Raw genomic sequence first — 17,940 nt, 5'->3', positions numbered from 1 at the left:
ACGCAATAAGAGTGGAAAAATAGTTACATTTTGCCGCTTTTATCGCCACAAGGCAGGGTGGATACAAATCAATGATTTTTTTTAAAAAATCAAAAAAATCAGATTTTTTGGATTTAAATCGGATTTTTTTTATTTAAATCAGATTTTTTTGATTTTTATAGAATTTATTTTAATAAAAAACTTTTGGGGTAAAAATCTATCGTAAGATAGTTTTCTATTTAAGATACATAAATAATTTAGTTTATTCAGCATGAAATGGACCTTAGTTATATAGCATGAGGCTGTATATTCTGCAACACTGGGACTATCGGTGAGTCAACAGTGGGTCAAAGGAGTAGCAGAGATGATAGTTGCTCTTTAAAAATTATGATTTAAATCGAGTTGATTTAAATTAAGCCTTTTTACTAGTGATTTAAATCGTGATTTAAATCATGATTTAAATCAACTCGATTTAAATCAAATCCACCCTGCCACAAGGTAAGTCGGTCAGATTCAGACAGGCTGGCCCTCCAACCGCTCTCCAGGCGTCTTTTCCAGCACTTCATCTCCCTCAGCTCCTCGGTGAACCAAGGAGCCAAGCAAGATTGGTGCCGAGTCAAAGGCCGCAAAGGCACGACCCGATCCAAAGCTCCAGTGGCTGCCCTATCCCAGGCGGCCACCAGGTCTTCGGTCGAGCCGTGAGCCAGAGCCTAAGGAAATGGCCCAAGCTCCATCTGGAACTAATCCGGATCCATCAGGCGCCTGGGGCGGAACCACCTCATCGGTTCCACCTCCCTGTGGTGGGGTGTAGCGGTTCGAAGGTCAAGGCGAAGGAGGGAATGATCCGACCATGACAAGGGTTCAGTCACTATATCCCCAATATCGAGATCATTCAACCACTGACCAGAGACAAAAATCAAGTCCAGAGTGTTTCCCCCCCGGTGAGTAGGGCCATGCAATAACTGGGTCAGGTCCATAGCCGTCATGGAAGCCATGAACTCCCGCACTGCCTCAGACGCTTCACCGATGGATGGCAGGTTAAAATCCCCTATGACCATAAGCCTCAGGGTATCAACCGCCACCCCAGCTACAACGTTGAGCAGTTTGGGCAAGGCCGCTGCCACGTGGCAGGGAGCCAGGTACATGATCAGCAAGCCCACCTGTACCCCATGACCCCACTTCACCAGGAGGGACTCACAACCGGCAATCTGAGGAACAGTGGCCTCCCTCGGACCAAGACCTTCTTTTATAACAACCGCCACCCCTCCGTCCCTACCTTGTGACCTCAGTTGATGAAATGCGCGGAAACCAGGAGGACACATTTCAACGAGGGGCACCCCCCCCTCTTGGCCCAACCAGGTCTCCGTAATTCCTGCCAGATCCGCTCCCCCCTCCTGAATTAGATAAAAAATGAGGGGGGCTTTATTTACCACAGACTTGGCATTGCATAGCATCAGCTGAAGGCCCAGGGCCTGAGGGTCTGTGCAACCTGGGGAACGAGAGGAGCATTGGAGGCCGGATCGCGCCACCGCTCGAAGACAGCAAGCGTGCACTCCCATAACATGATATGGCCCCCTGCTCCCGCCATGTCTGCCCCTCCCACCCACAGTACTGATATAATATCCACCAACAGCACAAGCTCTAACCCCCTCCTTGACCCTGAGTCCCGCACCTCCCGTACCGTGCTCTTCAGCCGGACCTTGCGGGTTCTCCCCCAAACCCACACAACCCACCGCCTTCCCAGAGCCCTTTAAAATCCTATCTAAAAACTTCCCCAAAAAATCCCACAACCCCCTCTTCGCACCATGCCAGATGCTTGGCAACTGACTCACATTTATGATGGTTGTAGTGCCTGGGGTCATATGATCAGCTTCTTCAACCTTTCGAAAAGCAAAGTCAATGGGGGAACCAGATTCATTTAATAACCTTGTTACTAACTTAACAACTGCAGTGATTCACTTAACAACTGTAGCAAGAAAGGTTGAAAAATGGGCAAAATTCACTTAACAAATGTTTTACTTAGCAACAGAAATTTTGGGCTCAATTGTGGTCATAAGTTGAAGACTACCTGTATTATGTTTTCTTTAAATTACAAAATAGCATAATAAACCTTTTTCACACTCTCACATTAGTAATCAATTAATTCTAGAAAGAAAAAGCTAGCCTGCATACTCTTTATTCTTCTACTACATTTTCTACATTTTGCTTGTAACCCCATGCACTATTTAAAACAGAATTTTGAACAGAATTCAAAAAGCCTTCTTTAGCAATTAATACCCCTGTAAAGTCTTAATTTGATTCTTACTATCTTTACCTTTTGCATAAGGGAACAGAAATAGTATTTTTTCAATTGTCAGGTGTAGATTCAATCTTTGCATACATGTTAAGTATCTCAGTCACTTCATAAGCAAAATACATCCATGTTGCAGTATTTCTCTAGTTACTTTATTTATGTGGCAAACATACTTGCAACCTTACTATATCTTTGTTAACACTTATGACTTCGTTTCATTATTTTTCATTGAATAATAATGTAAAGAATATTTCTGTCAACTCTGCCCTTCAACATATCACTATTATTCCAAAACACATCTATAAAATTTTCCTTTTCACATTCCCTTATTTCAGTTTTATCCAAAAACATTTCATTAATTTTAGGTATACTTATATTTAATCTAATACTGGCTACTTTTTACAGTGTGATTATTAATATGCAGAGAGAATAAATGAATGTAATATAATATAACCTCAATCATGTAAGTAGAGGGGCAATCTATGTAGATAAACATGAAATCAATGAATTTTATTATTATAATTTATTCATATGCTTTATTTTTCAGTATATTTATATGGCCTTTTTAGCAGTTCAAGAAGTATACAGCACTCCCTCCAATATTTTCCGGCAACCACCATCCTGCTCAATAGGTAAGAGTTATAGTAGAATCACTGCCCCAGTGTCACTCAATATCTCCTTGAGAATGTCTTGAATCCAGATCTCTCTAGTCCCAACTTAACACCTTTTCCAGTACTGCAGAGCTGCAATTTGGAATGTGCTTTAAAAACAGCCTTTTTAACGCAATAAAAACACTTACCAGCTATTGCTCCTGCCAGAAGCAAATAACCAGGAGCCACCTGTCCATCTTCATTTGCAAAAGCAGACTTTGTGTGAGCGTAACAAGGGAAGTAAATAGCAGAAAAGGGAATGTCGCGAAGGAAACAGGCTTTGGCTCCCTAGGAAATGAACAAACAAATATAGAAGATAAAAAAAAAAATCTGTAATATGAACAGATAAAAATATAAGAGAGGATCAGGGTGGAAAGGTTTTTAGAGCTAACCTTGGGAAAGATATGGGGAAGCCATTAAGGAGGGACTCAGATAACAGATTACACAATTCAAAGATTGAAGAAGATGTGAGAAAGCCACTAAAGGATTCAGCAAGAGTAGCAAAATCATATTTCTTTTGTTCCTATCCCATGAAAAGTCAAGTATGAGAGTAACCAAGATACATTTTATCCGAGTCATTCTGAAATTCAGAAAGAAATGCCACTGGATTAGCTGTAGTTTAAAGAATGCATACATCTGAACTGCCATTACTCTATTAATTATCTCTCCCACTTCAGGGAGACCATTACAAATTTTCCGATTTAGATTGAGGGTTGTTGTGGTTTTTTTTTTTACAGGAATGACCGCACTGTTTCCTCAAGGACCACTATTTTATGACATAATGAATTCTTCATTCTATGAACTCACCCAGTACATTTTTAACAACCAATCTTAATTGGTCAGGTTCAGGTGAATCAAGAATGATTGTGTTAATTATCCCTTCATCATTTCACAGGACTAAGAATTCAACAGAATCACTTGCTTTAGCTACTATTTCACCCTATTCAGGAATTCATTAGATTCTTTGAAAATTAAATCTTGTCTAGCCTAGATACAGACATAACATAATGCAGAGGATAAAGATTTCCAGATAAGAAATGGAATGGAATGGAATGGAATGGAATGGAATGGAATAGAATAGAATAGAATAGAATAGAATAGAATAGAATAGAATAGAATAGAATAGAATAGAATAGAATAATTGGAAGGGACCTTGGAAGTCTTCTAGTCCAAGCCTTGCTTAAGCAGGAGATCCTATACCATTTCAAAAAAGTGATTGTCCAATCTCTCTTAAAACAATTTCACCTCCATCAGTTTTCTGATCAATGGGGATGTAGTATGGAATAATGGACAAGCATAGCTTCTCCTAGATTACTGTCTCACATCTCAACAATGCATACCAAATCCATGAACCTCTGAACCATGATTAAATCACAAATATAGTTGTTTTATTTCTTATTACAGAACAAATGCACATTAAATAACAGCATCTTCAGGGCAGGGAACATAATAGGTCCCCTTTTTCATGGCCTACAGGAAGCAGTTAAAAACAAGGTGCTTTCAGAGGACCTTTGGGGGATTAATACAACACAATTTTTCATAATTGCATAATTTTAGTTGTTTATCTCTAGTGATTTTAATTAAATTTATTCTGAATTCATATTCTGTTTTTATTATCTAAATATTATAAGCCACCTAGAGTTTGGATAGTTCCAGATGGTTGGATAAATGAATAAATAGTAGCTGAATGTCCATGACTTTGGATGTGGTACAATTTTGTCTAAGAAATTGTCTATTACCTTTGTTCTTCTTCTTCTTATAACTCTACCTTTCCTTATGTCATGCCTCCCATTCATAGCTATTATTTTAAGGTTGCTGTTGTGTCCTCCCTGCTTCTTTACCAGTGCTTGCCAGACACATTTACCCTTAACTTAACCCTAAAAAAAGAAAAAACTCAATACACATAATTTGCCTATATCAATAACAGGGAATCTCACACACCAACTGTATTGGTTTGTGCAGCTAAATAAAGTATATAGTCAATCACATTCTGACTCTAATTGGTAGAACCACCCACTTCCGAGTCTCATTCAGTTCCACTCTATCTTTTCCATATTGAACTTATAGACATAACTTGCTTTGCTGCAAGAAAAGGGGTGACCAAAAAGGAGTTGAATAGTTTATGTAAATTCACTAATCCTCAACCCTACTTCTTAAAACTACTGTAGATGTATAAGGAAGGATAAGGTTTTACTTGAGAGCAGAGTAGAAGAAATAGACATTGGAAGTTCCTGGTTTCTTCTCCTGACACATAGAGAGGACCCAGAGCCAGGTGAAAAAGAAAAACGGGCCTACTGGGCCATCACGTGCCAGGAGCGGGGAGGGAGGTCATGCACGCATGTGCAGGGTGGGGCACATAGAATTATGGGTGTGGGCATGCATGCGCGCGAACCTCCTCCCCCTCCTGGCACACGATGGCAAAAAGGTTAGCCATCACTGCTCTATGTCATGAAAAGCTTTATAAGCACTGACCAGCACCTTGAATTTCACTCAGAAGTTGAGTAGCTGTCAATGCAACTCCCTATAGCAGCAGTGATAAATAGACACACTGAGAAGCACTCTTTACTGCTCATGTACCACCTTCTGGATAGTTTTCAAGACTAGGCTTATGTAGAATGCATTGAAATAATTTAATTGCGAGGTGACCAGGGTGATCAGGGTCTGCAAGTAAATCTGGAAGCTTCCGTAAGCCTACTGATACTTTTCCATTTTTGTGGACACCAGTAGTTTGAGTAGAAAGAATTCACATGGGGAAAATGAGTTCACTTTTAGCAAAGGATAAATTCTAAGGATTTGCCATGAAAGTTCATATTAGTCTGTTAAATTGTTTAGATGTATCTTTTCAGCAGAAAATGCAATTCTGAAATTATTTGGCAAGGATTCATCAGCTTGAACATGTCTTAACAAAACATCTTTTCAATATTTATTTTGCTCTCATCCAGATCATCACTTCCCTCTCTTGGAAGTAGAGTTTTAAGTACTTTAATTTAAAATGAAAAATATAGTTAGCTGAACTCTGCATCACCCTTAGGTTTTTGTTTTAATTCTCTGGGATGTCATTATCAGCTTAAGAAAGCTCTTGTTTTCTAATAGGAGACAAGATGCTCATTGGATTTTAAAGATAACTTCAAATACCCTTGTTACAGTATTTTTCTTTATGTGCTGCATGGATTAAGATATATTTATTTATTAAGCATTTTTACCCCCGCTATAAATCTGAAGGACTTTCAGTGGTTGATAAAGTTCGGCCAGTTTCATTCTTAGATCTATTCATTTTTACAACAAGAGGCATATGAGCAGCTATTCTAGAGACTCATGCGTGTTCTATGCAAGTTGGTGAAATAAAATGACTGGTGGGAGAGGGAGGGCCTCCTCAATCCTTTCTTGCACTTTCGGAGTATTATTGCATCAGAAGAAGAAGATATCCATTTTTTTATGTTTTGAAGAATTATTTTATCTATCATATTTCATATTGCTTTCCCATAGCTTTCCTTAATTGTCATTAGCTGGTTGCAGTTGATTAATCTTAAGGTAAATGAGGCCTGCCTTTAAACATACTTTCCCAGAGTTTAAAACAGAAGGGTGAGAGGAAACTTGAGATGGTAGAGAGACTGGCATAGAGCCAAAGTTTGTGGTTAATATAGTGGATCATTTGATCTTGCTTTGTTTATACATAAACCATTTAGGTCTGATAGATATTTTATTTCGCATGTCTGAAAGCATGTAACCAGGAGTTCTTTATAAATTATGTAATTTCCATCTTCGAAAGAAGATTACTGTAAACAAAAAAAATAGCCATTTTAAACATTTTAAGTTGGTGATCTTTTTATTACAATTATATTCTGTCCTCTCCTAGGGATTCCGAGAAGTTAAAGTACACACATACATTCATTATGCTAGGTTTGAGCCAGATTTAGGAGACTGATCATTGTAGGCTTGAATCCTACAAAAGAATGGACCAAGTACGTCAAATTGCTAATATCAATCAATCAATCAATCAATCAGCTTAACAAATGAATCATATGAAGCTGAATCATGATTTCATTTTAAACTGTTAAAAATGTGCTCCTGAAATAAAGCCTTTTCAGATGGTAGCCTTTACTAATACTCATTTGGATGCAATATACCAACAAGCGACTTCAACTGTTCTTGATAGAGAGTCAGGATTATCTACCTGAAGATAGTTTAGCAACTTGGGCACAGATCTGCAAGGCTTGACATATTTTTCTCAAGGCCTGCCTCTTCTTCCTGCCTGATCACTGGCTCCTCACTTTCCCTCACATTTCTCTAAGAATTCCTCAGAAGCTTTTTAAATTTTGGATGGTGTCTTGATGCATAACTAGCAGGAAAAAACAAAACAAAACACCCTGGACTGTCAGAAGTTTGGACAATCAGTTCAGCTGGGACAGGTTCTTTAGCTTGCTAATTTCTGTTTATTTCAGCCTTACCTGCAAATAAATAAATAAATAAGGATTTAAATAAATTATTTCTACTACAACAGGAGGGTAATTACATTCACAAAGGCACTTCTGTGTCAGGGCTCTGCATAAGGAGCCAGAAGGTCTGGGAGACGAAGGCTTAAGTTAGTCTCCTGCAGTGAATGCACATTGTCTGGTGGAGGGGGAAGAATGCCAGACTGGTGGGACCTCGCAGAATTCAAGGCAACAGAGGTACACCTTGTCTGAGAGAGTTATTTAATGCTTCTGGCACCTGTACTTACCGCCATCCCCTCTTTTCCTACCTTACAGGTTTAGAATTTATTTGGCATGTATAATTGTTATTTTGATCCTATAGCAATAAACAATAGGCAGCATGTCATTTCTTGATCCGTTAGCATTCTTCTTGGGTTTCACCAGCAACTTAACCCTTCCAATTCAGCCGTGAGACAACCTCTTTTTACACTCCTTTCTTCAAGTCATCTTATCTTGCTTTAAATGCTCCAGTTAAAAGTTTAAAAGTTGGAATTGACAAATCAAGAATTGGTGATTTGTTCTTGCTGTCAATGCCAAGTAGGTTTACAATGAATGACTAAACAACAATGTTTGCTTTTGTAAACTGAAATTGAAAAATGAACAGTTTTGAAATTTCGGACTTTGGCAGTCTATTTTTTTAAATATAGTTTCAATAGAAAGATTTGATGTCTTGCATATCTTGTATAAATACTTCATTTATCATTAGATAATGATATACGTTATAAATATATTTTGAAGTACCTTCCTAGTTCATATCAGATTACTTGTTTTGATTTCACATCTAACTCTCAAAAGATTTTCGACAAATTCTTCAAGTCAATTGCAAGCAGTAACATTTTTTTCTTTCAAGATTGCCGCGAAAAATTTAATTGAATTAAAATAATGCTGGTAACTGGAAAGTAATGTAAAATATTGCATCTGTTTAGAAACAGAAAAGTAATTAAACAAAACAAAAGTGATTTTCAAATTTTATGAATTTTCCTGAAATACATTTTTGTAAACTGGAATGATTTGTATACCTATTCTATAAAAGCTGAATCAAATATAAAATGAAATTATGTATTTCTTGAACTTCTACAAATACTTACTCTCTATATTATTAAACTTGTAGTTATTGTCACTATCCTCATCAGTCATAGACAGTGAAATCTAGAGTTTTTAATTAGTAAGTTACTGCTACTACTACTAAATTAGTAATTAATTACAACTAATTAAATCTAGAAAGTTAATGGAATGTGTTCACAATTTGTGAACCACTGACAACCCTCTCCAGACTCTAATTGGATAAAATCTACACCATCTTAACTTCATTTAATAATATATCCTCCAACACTGTATATGCATTATAAAAAAGTCAACAGTCTAAATAGCAGCTAGTAACTCATCTAAAGACAAGGATACTCTAAGATCCCCTTCTCATTTCGCTAACATTTTTTATTTCACATTCCTTTGCTTTTTCAGCTTAGCATTATTGTTCCTAGGATTTTTCTCATAACATAAATGTGGTCAGTTTTCAATTCTGTAGCTTCATAGGTGGATTGGATGCAAGATATAATGGATTAGATCCAATAGATCCCTCTTTGGCATAACCCAAGTAGAGACCTGAGAGATTCACCTTTAAGGTTTAAATAGCCTTGGGAATTGAGATGTTTAGCACATCTCCTTCCTTTTCACTTGTAAAAATTTGCCTTCCAGCTGCCATTTCCACAGGGGAAAACTGTCACAAAGCATCTAGGAAACTAACAAAGCAGTTCCAAAAAAGACTACTGTAGAGAACAAAATTGTGAAAGAAGTGAAGCAGCCAGCATTATTAACAAAAAGATATCAATGTCAGTTGTGTTTAGACACAACTGAAAATTTAATAGAATAATCTTGTTTCAAGTCCCAGGCAAGACAATCAATATTGCAGTAATACAACAACCTGTGCTATGGATGCAGATGAGGCAGAAGCAGGACAATTTTATGATAATGAGTAACTGTTTGTCAATACAGCATCAAAAAAAAAAATCATACTAACAATATGAAAGTGAATTGGTATGCTAAAGTTGGAAGTCAAATAATACTTGCAACAAAATTTATCCTCAATATAACAAACAAGCAGGAAACAAATTCACACAACATTGCCTGGAAAAACTTTTATATAAATACCCAACAACGTAAAAGAAATTCTCCATAACAATTCTGCATATTAAAATCAAATTGACTATATACCCTGCAAGCAAAAAGAGAAATCCTGGCACTGACTAAAGATGAAGCAAACCAAAAACAATCTGCAAAGAAAGTAAAGTGGTTGTGTGGTTGATATTTTGAAAAAAGAAAATTAAGAAAGGTCAAAAGCAAAAGACAAAACATTAAGAAAACCATCTGCAACTAAGGGTTGCGCTAAAGAAGAAGCAAGGAATTATCTCTAAATAATTCAGAAATTCAGTGTAATTATCAAACAAATTATAAAGAAATTTTTAAAAATCTTCAAAATTATGGAAACCTTTTGTACAAAGTTGAGCAAGATAAAAGATAAAGATCTACTAGACAGGAAGATACAAGAAGAGATTGAAGGAGTACAAAGAAGAACCTCACAAAAGAATCACAAAATCAAATCAATGTTATATTGTACATAAAGATTTGATGACTGAACTAGAGCCAGACATTCTGGAAAGAGAAGTTAAATGAGCTTCAGAAAATACTGCTTACAACGAAGTAATAGGATAGAACTGTTTAAAACCTTATAAGATAATACCATTAAAGCACTGCATGTTTTTTGTAATCATGTTATAAAACAGAGCCACAGGATTTGAGAAGATAAATTTATATTCTAGTACTAAAAGGATAACTGTTAAAGAATACTGAGACTACCAAATATCTCCTCTTAGATCATAAACCAGTAAAATAATGCTCAGGATTACAGCAGGGGTGAAATGCTCCTGGTTCGGACCGGATCACTCGATCCGGCAGCGATGGAGGCAGGTGGTTTGGAAAACCGGTAGCAAAAATCCCTGCCCCCACACGCCCAGCTGAGCTGCATAATCATCAGAGGCTTTTTTTTTTTTTTACTTTTAAAAGCATTTTTTCTACAACCTCTTCGGCCAAAAAAAAATGCTTTTAAAAGTAAAAAAAAAAAAAAAAGCCTCTGATGATTGCGTGGCTCAGCTTGGATCATCAAGAGGCATTTAAAAGAAAAAAAGCGTCTGCCGATCAGGCAACTCAGCTTGGATCGTCACAGGCATTTAAAAGAAAAAAAACCCCTTTTTTTCTTTTAAATGCCTCTGGCGATCCAAGCTGAGTTGCCTGATCGGCAGAGGCTTTTTTTCTTTTAAAAGCCTTTGACGATCCAAGGTGAATTGCCTGTTCGGCAGAGACATTTAAAAGAAAAAAATCCTCCAACGATCAGGCAACTCAGCTGGGATCGTCAGAGCCCTTTGAAACCATTTTTTTACAACCTCTTCTCCAAAGAGATTGTAGAAAAAATGGTTTTAAAAGTAAAAAAAAACAACAAAAACTGGCCACGCCCACCCAGTCACATTACTCCCCCAACCAAGCCACGCCCACAGAACCGGTAGTAACAAATTTTAGATTTCACCACTGGATTACAGGTAGTCTTCGACTTATGACTGTAACTGAGTCAGAAACTGCTGTTGTAAGCCATTTTGAAGAATCACTTCAAAATGAGATGGCAGCAAATAAATTTAATAAATAAAAAATAAATGCCGTCCTTAAGTTGATCACCATGTGACCATGCCTGATTTTATGACCTTTTTGAAGTGGTTGTTAAGCAAATATTGTGATCATAAAGCAAACATCATAGTTGCTAGGCAAATTCATTGTGCCCAGTGGGCATTTTTTCCTATTTCTAAAAACTGTTGTAAATCATGGCCACCTGACCATGGAACACTTTGGCTGGTTGCCAAAGGTCCAAAATGTGATAATGGGAGGGGGGGATGCATCAGAATTTCCAAATCAGCTTGTAAGTACTTCTGGGGAGGTCCATCAGAATTTTGAACGATCACTCATTAATTGGTTGTAAATTGAGGCATGGTGGTGCAGTAGTTGGAATGCAGTATTGCAGGCTAATTCTGCTGACTGCCACCAGTTCAATCGTGACTGGCTGAAGGTTGACTCAGCCTTTGATCCTTCTGAGGTTGGTAAAATGAGGACCAGATGATTGGGAGCAATATGCTGACTCTGTAAACAGCTTAGAAAGGGCTGTAAAGCACTGTGAAGTGGTATGTAAGTCTAAGTGCTATTGCTACCTATACCTTATTTATCTACAGGAGAAGTTGCCTGTGTGATGTTCCAACTACATATTCAAGTGAAAAAATATGATAATGCATATTTTTTCTGACAGTGTGATATTTTTGGGCAATTTAATATTTTCTTTAAATATATCAGTCTTTTTTAGTAGAACATATTTAATGGCTAGAGTCATCATTCCTGAGAATTTTTGAGCCTAGAAGAAAAAAACAGTTCATATTTCAAGTTCTCTTCCATTTACTTGCACTTAGCTGGCATTGCCTGATGACATAATCTTAGTTTGTTTTTTAATATTGAGAAGAGAGATTCTCTCCTTATCTTCAGCAAGATTTTTTTTTTTTAGGTGTTTCTGTGAGATATACTAATTTTACAAAAGGCAAGCTGTTAAATTCAGAAGTAGAGTCAAAATGAATTTACCTTATAAAGGCCAAAAAATCCTAGGTCTCGCAAGACCGTAAGGGCACTAACACGTGGACCAGTTGTGATCTCTCCAGCCACTTGCAAGCGAATTTTAACGATTTCTAGTGGATTTGTGAATATCACTTGAGAGCCTCCGGCCTAAAAAAAGAAACAATATTGTGAATATGTTACCGCTTCAGCACAAAGAGAGGATAAATTATCCCAAATGCCAATGGAGCAGGACATCGTGCTCATTTCAGTGGTGCTTCCATGAGTTTTTTACATTGAAATCAAAAAAGGCAATGGTGCCGAGCAGTTTGAATTGAAAGTTAAATGTGGGAATTTACTCCTTAAAAGCAATTATTTTTACAGATTGCAAGATACTGCTTCTATATGCTAAACGAAAAAACAAGGTAAAGCAAACAACAAATATTTAAATCTACATAGACAACTTAAATCTAAGTGGCAAAAGACTACAGGACTGGAGAAAAAAAGGCAAATTACTGGATTCCCCCACCCACACAAACACATACATGCAATTCCTCAATTTTGGCATCTATACAAAAAGTGCAGTGGAACACATGTATTTAAACAACTAATTTCCTCTGCTTTTAAAAGTTATTGAACTGAAAAAATATATATCTCAAATGGCACTTTGCAGTTGCTCCTAGTAGATTTGAACACCATTTCTCTCTGCAAAAGACAGCTCTATTTTATTTCATTTCTCCAACCAAAAGAGTACTTACACTGAACCCAACAAATTAAAAGTTCCTTAATAGGAAGTTCCGGCCCTATGGAACGAACATATGAAGTATCCCCGACCTCCGCGCCTTCCGTTGTGCTCTGAAGACCCTACTATTCCAGCAAGCTGGTCTGATGGGATAAAGGATTTTAAATTGGGTTTTGATAGGGGTTTTAAAATGATTTTAGTTGGGTGTTTTAAATTCGGCCAATGATTGAATTATTTTAATTAAGTTTTTAAATTTTTGTTGTATATTGTTTTTATTATGGCTGTTCACCGCCCTGAGTCCTTCGGGAGAAGGGCGGTATATAAATATAATAAACTAAACTAAACTAAACTAATAGTTCTATTTGAACATTGGGTAATGATTTGGTCACTTAAAAAGGCTACTTTGAACAACTGCAAATAATCCTTAAAAGAACACTTTTGGTAGACTAAGTATGTAATTAATAAAGTTATTCCTATGTATAGCAATTGGAAAGCTTTTGGAAAAAAATAGATACATAGAAGTACTGTATTTTTCGGCGTATAAGACACACCTACCTTTTTTGGGTTTTTTTTAAAGTTTTTTTTTATTTTTTAAACAAACACACATAGAAACATACAATGTATTTTCTTTGAACAGAGTATTTGGCTGGTTCACAAATTTAAACAGTGTTTAGTCATTTCAATTAAATTTACAATTTCTATATTTCCTTTTTGCCATATTTATTCCTCATCTATTTTTTAAAAAAACCAATATTACCCTTCATCCTCATTTCTAATCTTAATCAAATTCAATTTTTCCCTTCTATTCTATATTATAACCCTTCCCATTGTCATCTATTTTTATATCCATCCTCACATTTGTTAATTATGTAATATTACAATTGTTTAATACGGATTCAACATTTTAATATAAATCAATTATCTTTTTTTGTATATTAATCAATATGAACATGAATATTCCAATTATTTCCATGCAATCCAATTTCTTACAAATCAATTAATTATATTTATCAATAATAATAAACCAAATAATTTTCCCCTTATGTTTCTCATTTTCACATCTTAAACTCTCCCAATAACCCACATAGTTTTGCCCATATAATCATCCAAATCACAACTTAATCATTTCTACTTTCATCACAATATATAATTAAAAATATTTCAATCATTACAATTTCCCTAATTAAATTTAAAAATGTTCTAGCTGTTATCCAAGCTACAACCTAATCCTTTTTACTTTCACCACCATATACCATTAAAGGTATTTCAATTGTTACAGTTTATACTTATTTATATTTCTAAAAAAAATAAAAAAATAAAAACTTATCATTGTCTAGATTTCAAAAATACAAAGACAAATATTCCAATTATTATTCATTTCATTTTTACAATCATGCCCATTTATTTCTTACTACTATTCCTATTTCAATTCTAAATATGTATAACATTTTCTTTCATTTCTTTTTCTCCCTTCCCATTTTTATTTTTGCCTTTTTCTTTGTTCTTTTTTTCTTCTGTGTTTAAAATCTTGAACTCTCTTCTTTTGCCCTAAATTTCCCATTGTTTGCACCTACCTTTTTTGATGAGGAAAAAGAAGAAAAAGAAATCTCCCTCTGCCTCTGCCTAATTTTGCCTCATTGCAGCAAACAGCCTGTTTTACTTTCAGTTTTGTTTTCAGCATAGCTTGATTAGCACAAGGAAAAAGAAATCTGCTCCAGCAATTTATCTCTTTGGAGCAAGCAGCAGAGCCCTGCGCAAAACAGCTGAGAGCAAATCAGCTGAGAGTCAGGAGGCAGATCTAATCAATTTGTGCTAATTAGCCTGAAAGGAGCTGTTTTTTCTTGCTGTTTGCTTGCAAGGAGGTAACTGCTACGAGGCACAGGCCAAAGGGTGGGGGCCAGTGGGTGGGCAGGGCTACATTTGGTGTATAAGACGCACCTAAACTTTCACCCCCTTTTAGGGGCAGAAAAAGGTGCATTTTATACTCTGAAAAATACGGTAGTTCTGGTAGAACATGTAAATACTCTTGAGCTATATTCTTATTCTCTTGGTCACCTTTCCCTCAGCCTTATCCTCCCTAGTCTTTGGGAACCTGGGCCATTTTGACTGTACAAAGCAAGAATATAACTTTGTCTTTTATGCTAAATGGGAAGAAATGAGTATTTCTTACACTATTTAATGTATTATTTTTAGTCTAGTAAGAGGAAAGAGAAACCTGTTACCTGGTTTGGCTTAATCTGGGCAAAAGCCAGATTAATTAAAGTAATTAATTAATTAAAAACTGAGAAGACATCATAGACCACAGTAGCCAATGCAACCTTCCTTCTAGTCCTCTCCCTGAATGCCTTTGTTCTCAACCCCCTAGAGCATATCTTAGTACGCAATAGCACAGAGTTTCTAATAAACACCTATAAGTGTTTAAAATCAGTCAGTATCTCTTTTTGTACTTATAGGCAGAGTTTATCTCAAATGACCCTTCAGATGTGTTGGACTCCCATAATTTTCAGTCAGAATGGTTAAAGGGCCCACTGATTGAGAATTATGGGATTTGAAGTCCAAAACATCTGGAGGCCACCATGATGGGAATATTGCAATAGCTGACATGGTCTCAGAAAAATGTTTCTTCAGACAGATGGAGGGAATCTGATACAGATGGATTACGTTAACAAGGCAAAGATTATACTCCATTCTTCAAAGTCTTTGAAATCAACAGTAATACTTGGGGTTATTAAAGGCCAAATCATTAGTTTCTGATGTTCAGCCAAATATGTAACTAAAAGTCCACTCTGGGCCACCCTTTTCCAGTATTCTCCACAATTGATATGAGATTAGCCATTTCCTTCTATTTAATTTTAATGAGCTGCAACTGTGAGTATCATCCCTATACTGAAATAATTAAAACAAGAATGCTTCCAATAAAAATGTTCTTCTTTTTTTAAATAACAGCTTTGTGTCTTTAATATCTTAAACAACAGTAATCAGGTGGATAGCTAGAGGTTTCCAAGTTGGCAACAGAGGAACAAGATAGATAGATATATGACAGACAGACAGACAGATATTAAAGGAGTATAACATTAAGCAAAACTAATACAGAATAAAGAAAACAAAGAGAAGGAAAGACAAGTGCAGAAAGAAAAGATAAAAAGAAGTAGGATTTCTATTTAATTTCCTTTGCAGCAAATACAAATGTAATTATAAAGTTATATTGTATACTATGGTTACTAGGGTTCATTTTTTCCTATTATCTATTTTTTCTAATTATTTAAGGCACAAGCCATTAAATATGCATTTTTTTGTTTCATAAAAAAATCTATAGTTTACAGTCACCTTTAAATGTAGATGTCTTTTTTTTAATCAGAGAAGTCAACATAACCACCTCTCTAAATTCTATCATCTTCACCAACCATTTGCTCTATTGTAGATAGTATAAGAACTTCACACTTTTGAGCATATAATAATCTCACTGCAATTGTCAAATATCTGTGCAGATCTGGGATGGAGTTTTCTCTTTTTCTACCTCAGAAATGAATTTATGCTATTCCGCCACCGAACATAAACTTACTACCTACATGGGATTCTTGATTTAATAAAGCATATTGTAGCAACCAGAAAGTTATTAAATTTAAGACTGCTACATAATGCAATTCAACATAAAGCTGACAAAAGTGAAGAAATCAGCAAGGGAGTGTTCACTAGATACTATGCGCTTTGCACTCACACAGTTCTTTGGACAAGAACAAGAAAGCCCCCTAGCTAAAAATTGTTTCCACACACACACACACACACAGAGAGAGAGAGAGAGAGAGAGAAAGACCCATACAAACACTTTAATATATAAAGTATACTGCAAGAGAGAGAGAGAGAGAGAGAGAGAGAGAGAGAGAGAGAGAGAGAGAGAGAGAGAGAGAGAGAGAGACCCATACAAACACTTTAATATATAAAGTATACTGCATGAGTCAAAAAGAGGGCTGTGAAAATATTTACAGACCCCTCGCATCCTGGACATAAATTGTTTCAACTCCTACCCTCAAAATGATGCTATAGAGCACTGTACACCAAGCAACTAGACACAAGAACAGTTTTTTCCCCAAACACCATCACTCTGCTAAAGAAATAATTCCCTCAATACTGTCAAACTATTCACTAAGGCTGCATTACTATTACTATTAGTCTTCTCATCATTCCTATCACCCATCTCCTCCCACTTATGACTGTATGACTGTAACTTGGTTGCTTGTATCCTTATAATTTATACTGATATTGTTTTCTGATTGCTTATTTGTACCCTATGATTATCATTAAGTGTTGTACCTTATGATTCTTGACAAATGTATGTTGTCTTTTTATGTACATTGAGAGCATATGCACCAAAGACAAATTCCTTGTGTGTCCAATCACACTTGGCCAATAAAGAATTCTATTCTATTCTATTCTATTCTATTCTATTCTATTCTATTCTATTCTATTCTATTCTATTCTATTCTATTCTATTCTATTCTATAAAAACTAAATAAATAATTTTATAAATCGCCTTTAGGTCTAGATAAAATAAGAAAGTGTAGGTAGAATAAAAATGGCAAAACGGGTAGTAAAATAACTTTCCTCCAGCTTGGTGCTTCATAACAAAGACTTTACAAAGTTGTGATTCCATAATGGAGAAAGTCCTTCCATAGATACCTTTACAACTGATATCCCCATCTTCTGTAGAGCATTATGAAAATAACAAATGAACTATATAAATAAATGTTCTGCCTCGAGCAATGGCCATCTATGTTCTTACAAGAAGTCAGGAGGAAAAGCATCTAAATTTAGTAACCCTAATCACTGGATAATTTTTGTTCTCTTAAAACTGAAGATAAATCTTATATATATGCATTTCTCTGGGATACAAATATACATATTCATACTCAACCGATTTAATGAAGTGGAATATCTGAAAAGTAGAAAAAGTTTCAAGTTAAAAGGAAAATAATTCCAAATTAATTTGGAATGTTATGTAATATTCAATTATTCATCAAATAAACATGAAACAATATTTTATTTTCAATTTCTTTTTATAATTCTAATTTTAACATTTCACATAATTACATATCCTTTCTAAACATCAATATTTAGTAATATATTTTGAGTTTTGGTTAAAAAATTGTGTAAGAGAATGCTATTTAAATT

General features: G+C 35.6%; 1 protein-coding gene and 1 pseudogene across 6 annotated transcripts in view; both read right to left on the bottom strand.

Annotated features, from left to right (window-relative positions):
• The window catches only part of SLC25A13 (solute carrier family 25 member 13), a 153,612-nt gene that overhangs the window by 13,214 nt on the left and 122,458 nt on the right, over positions 1 to 17,940 (bottom strand). For 5 of the 6 annotated variants that reach the window (XM_034402107.3, XM_087892760.1, XM_034402106.3 and 2 more), the window contains 2 exons: positions 12,060 to 12,200; positions 3,072 to 3,210 (listed from right to left, as the gene is read on the bottom strand). In XM_034402107.3, coding sequence (XP_034257998.2) covers positions 3,072 to 3,210; positions 12,060 to 12,200 — 280 coding nt within the window. The remainder of the gene's footprint in view (positions 1 to 3,071; positions 3,211 to 12,059; positions 12,201 to 17,940) is intronic. The other variant, XR_015734049.1, reaches the window with a different exon arrangement.
• On the bottom strand, positions 596 to 2,397 carry LOC148114347 (uncharacterized; annotated as a pseudogene).

Source organism: Pantherophis guttatus, chromosome 4, assembly GCF_059756535.1.
Source record: "Pantherophis guttatus breed Tessera chromosome 4, ASM5975653v1, whole genome shotgun sequence".
In the NCBI taxonomy this organism is placed as follows: domain Eukaryota; kingdom Metazoa; phylum Chordata; class Lepidosauria; order Squamata; family Colubridae; genus Pantherophis; species Pantherophis guttatus.
This window is presented reverse-complemented; position numbering and strand designations above follow the sequence as displayed.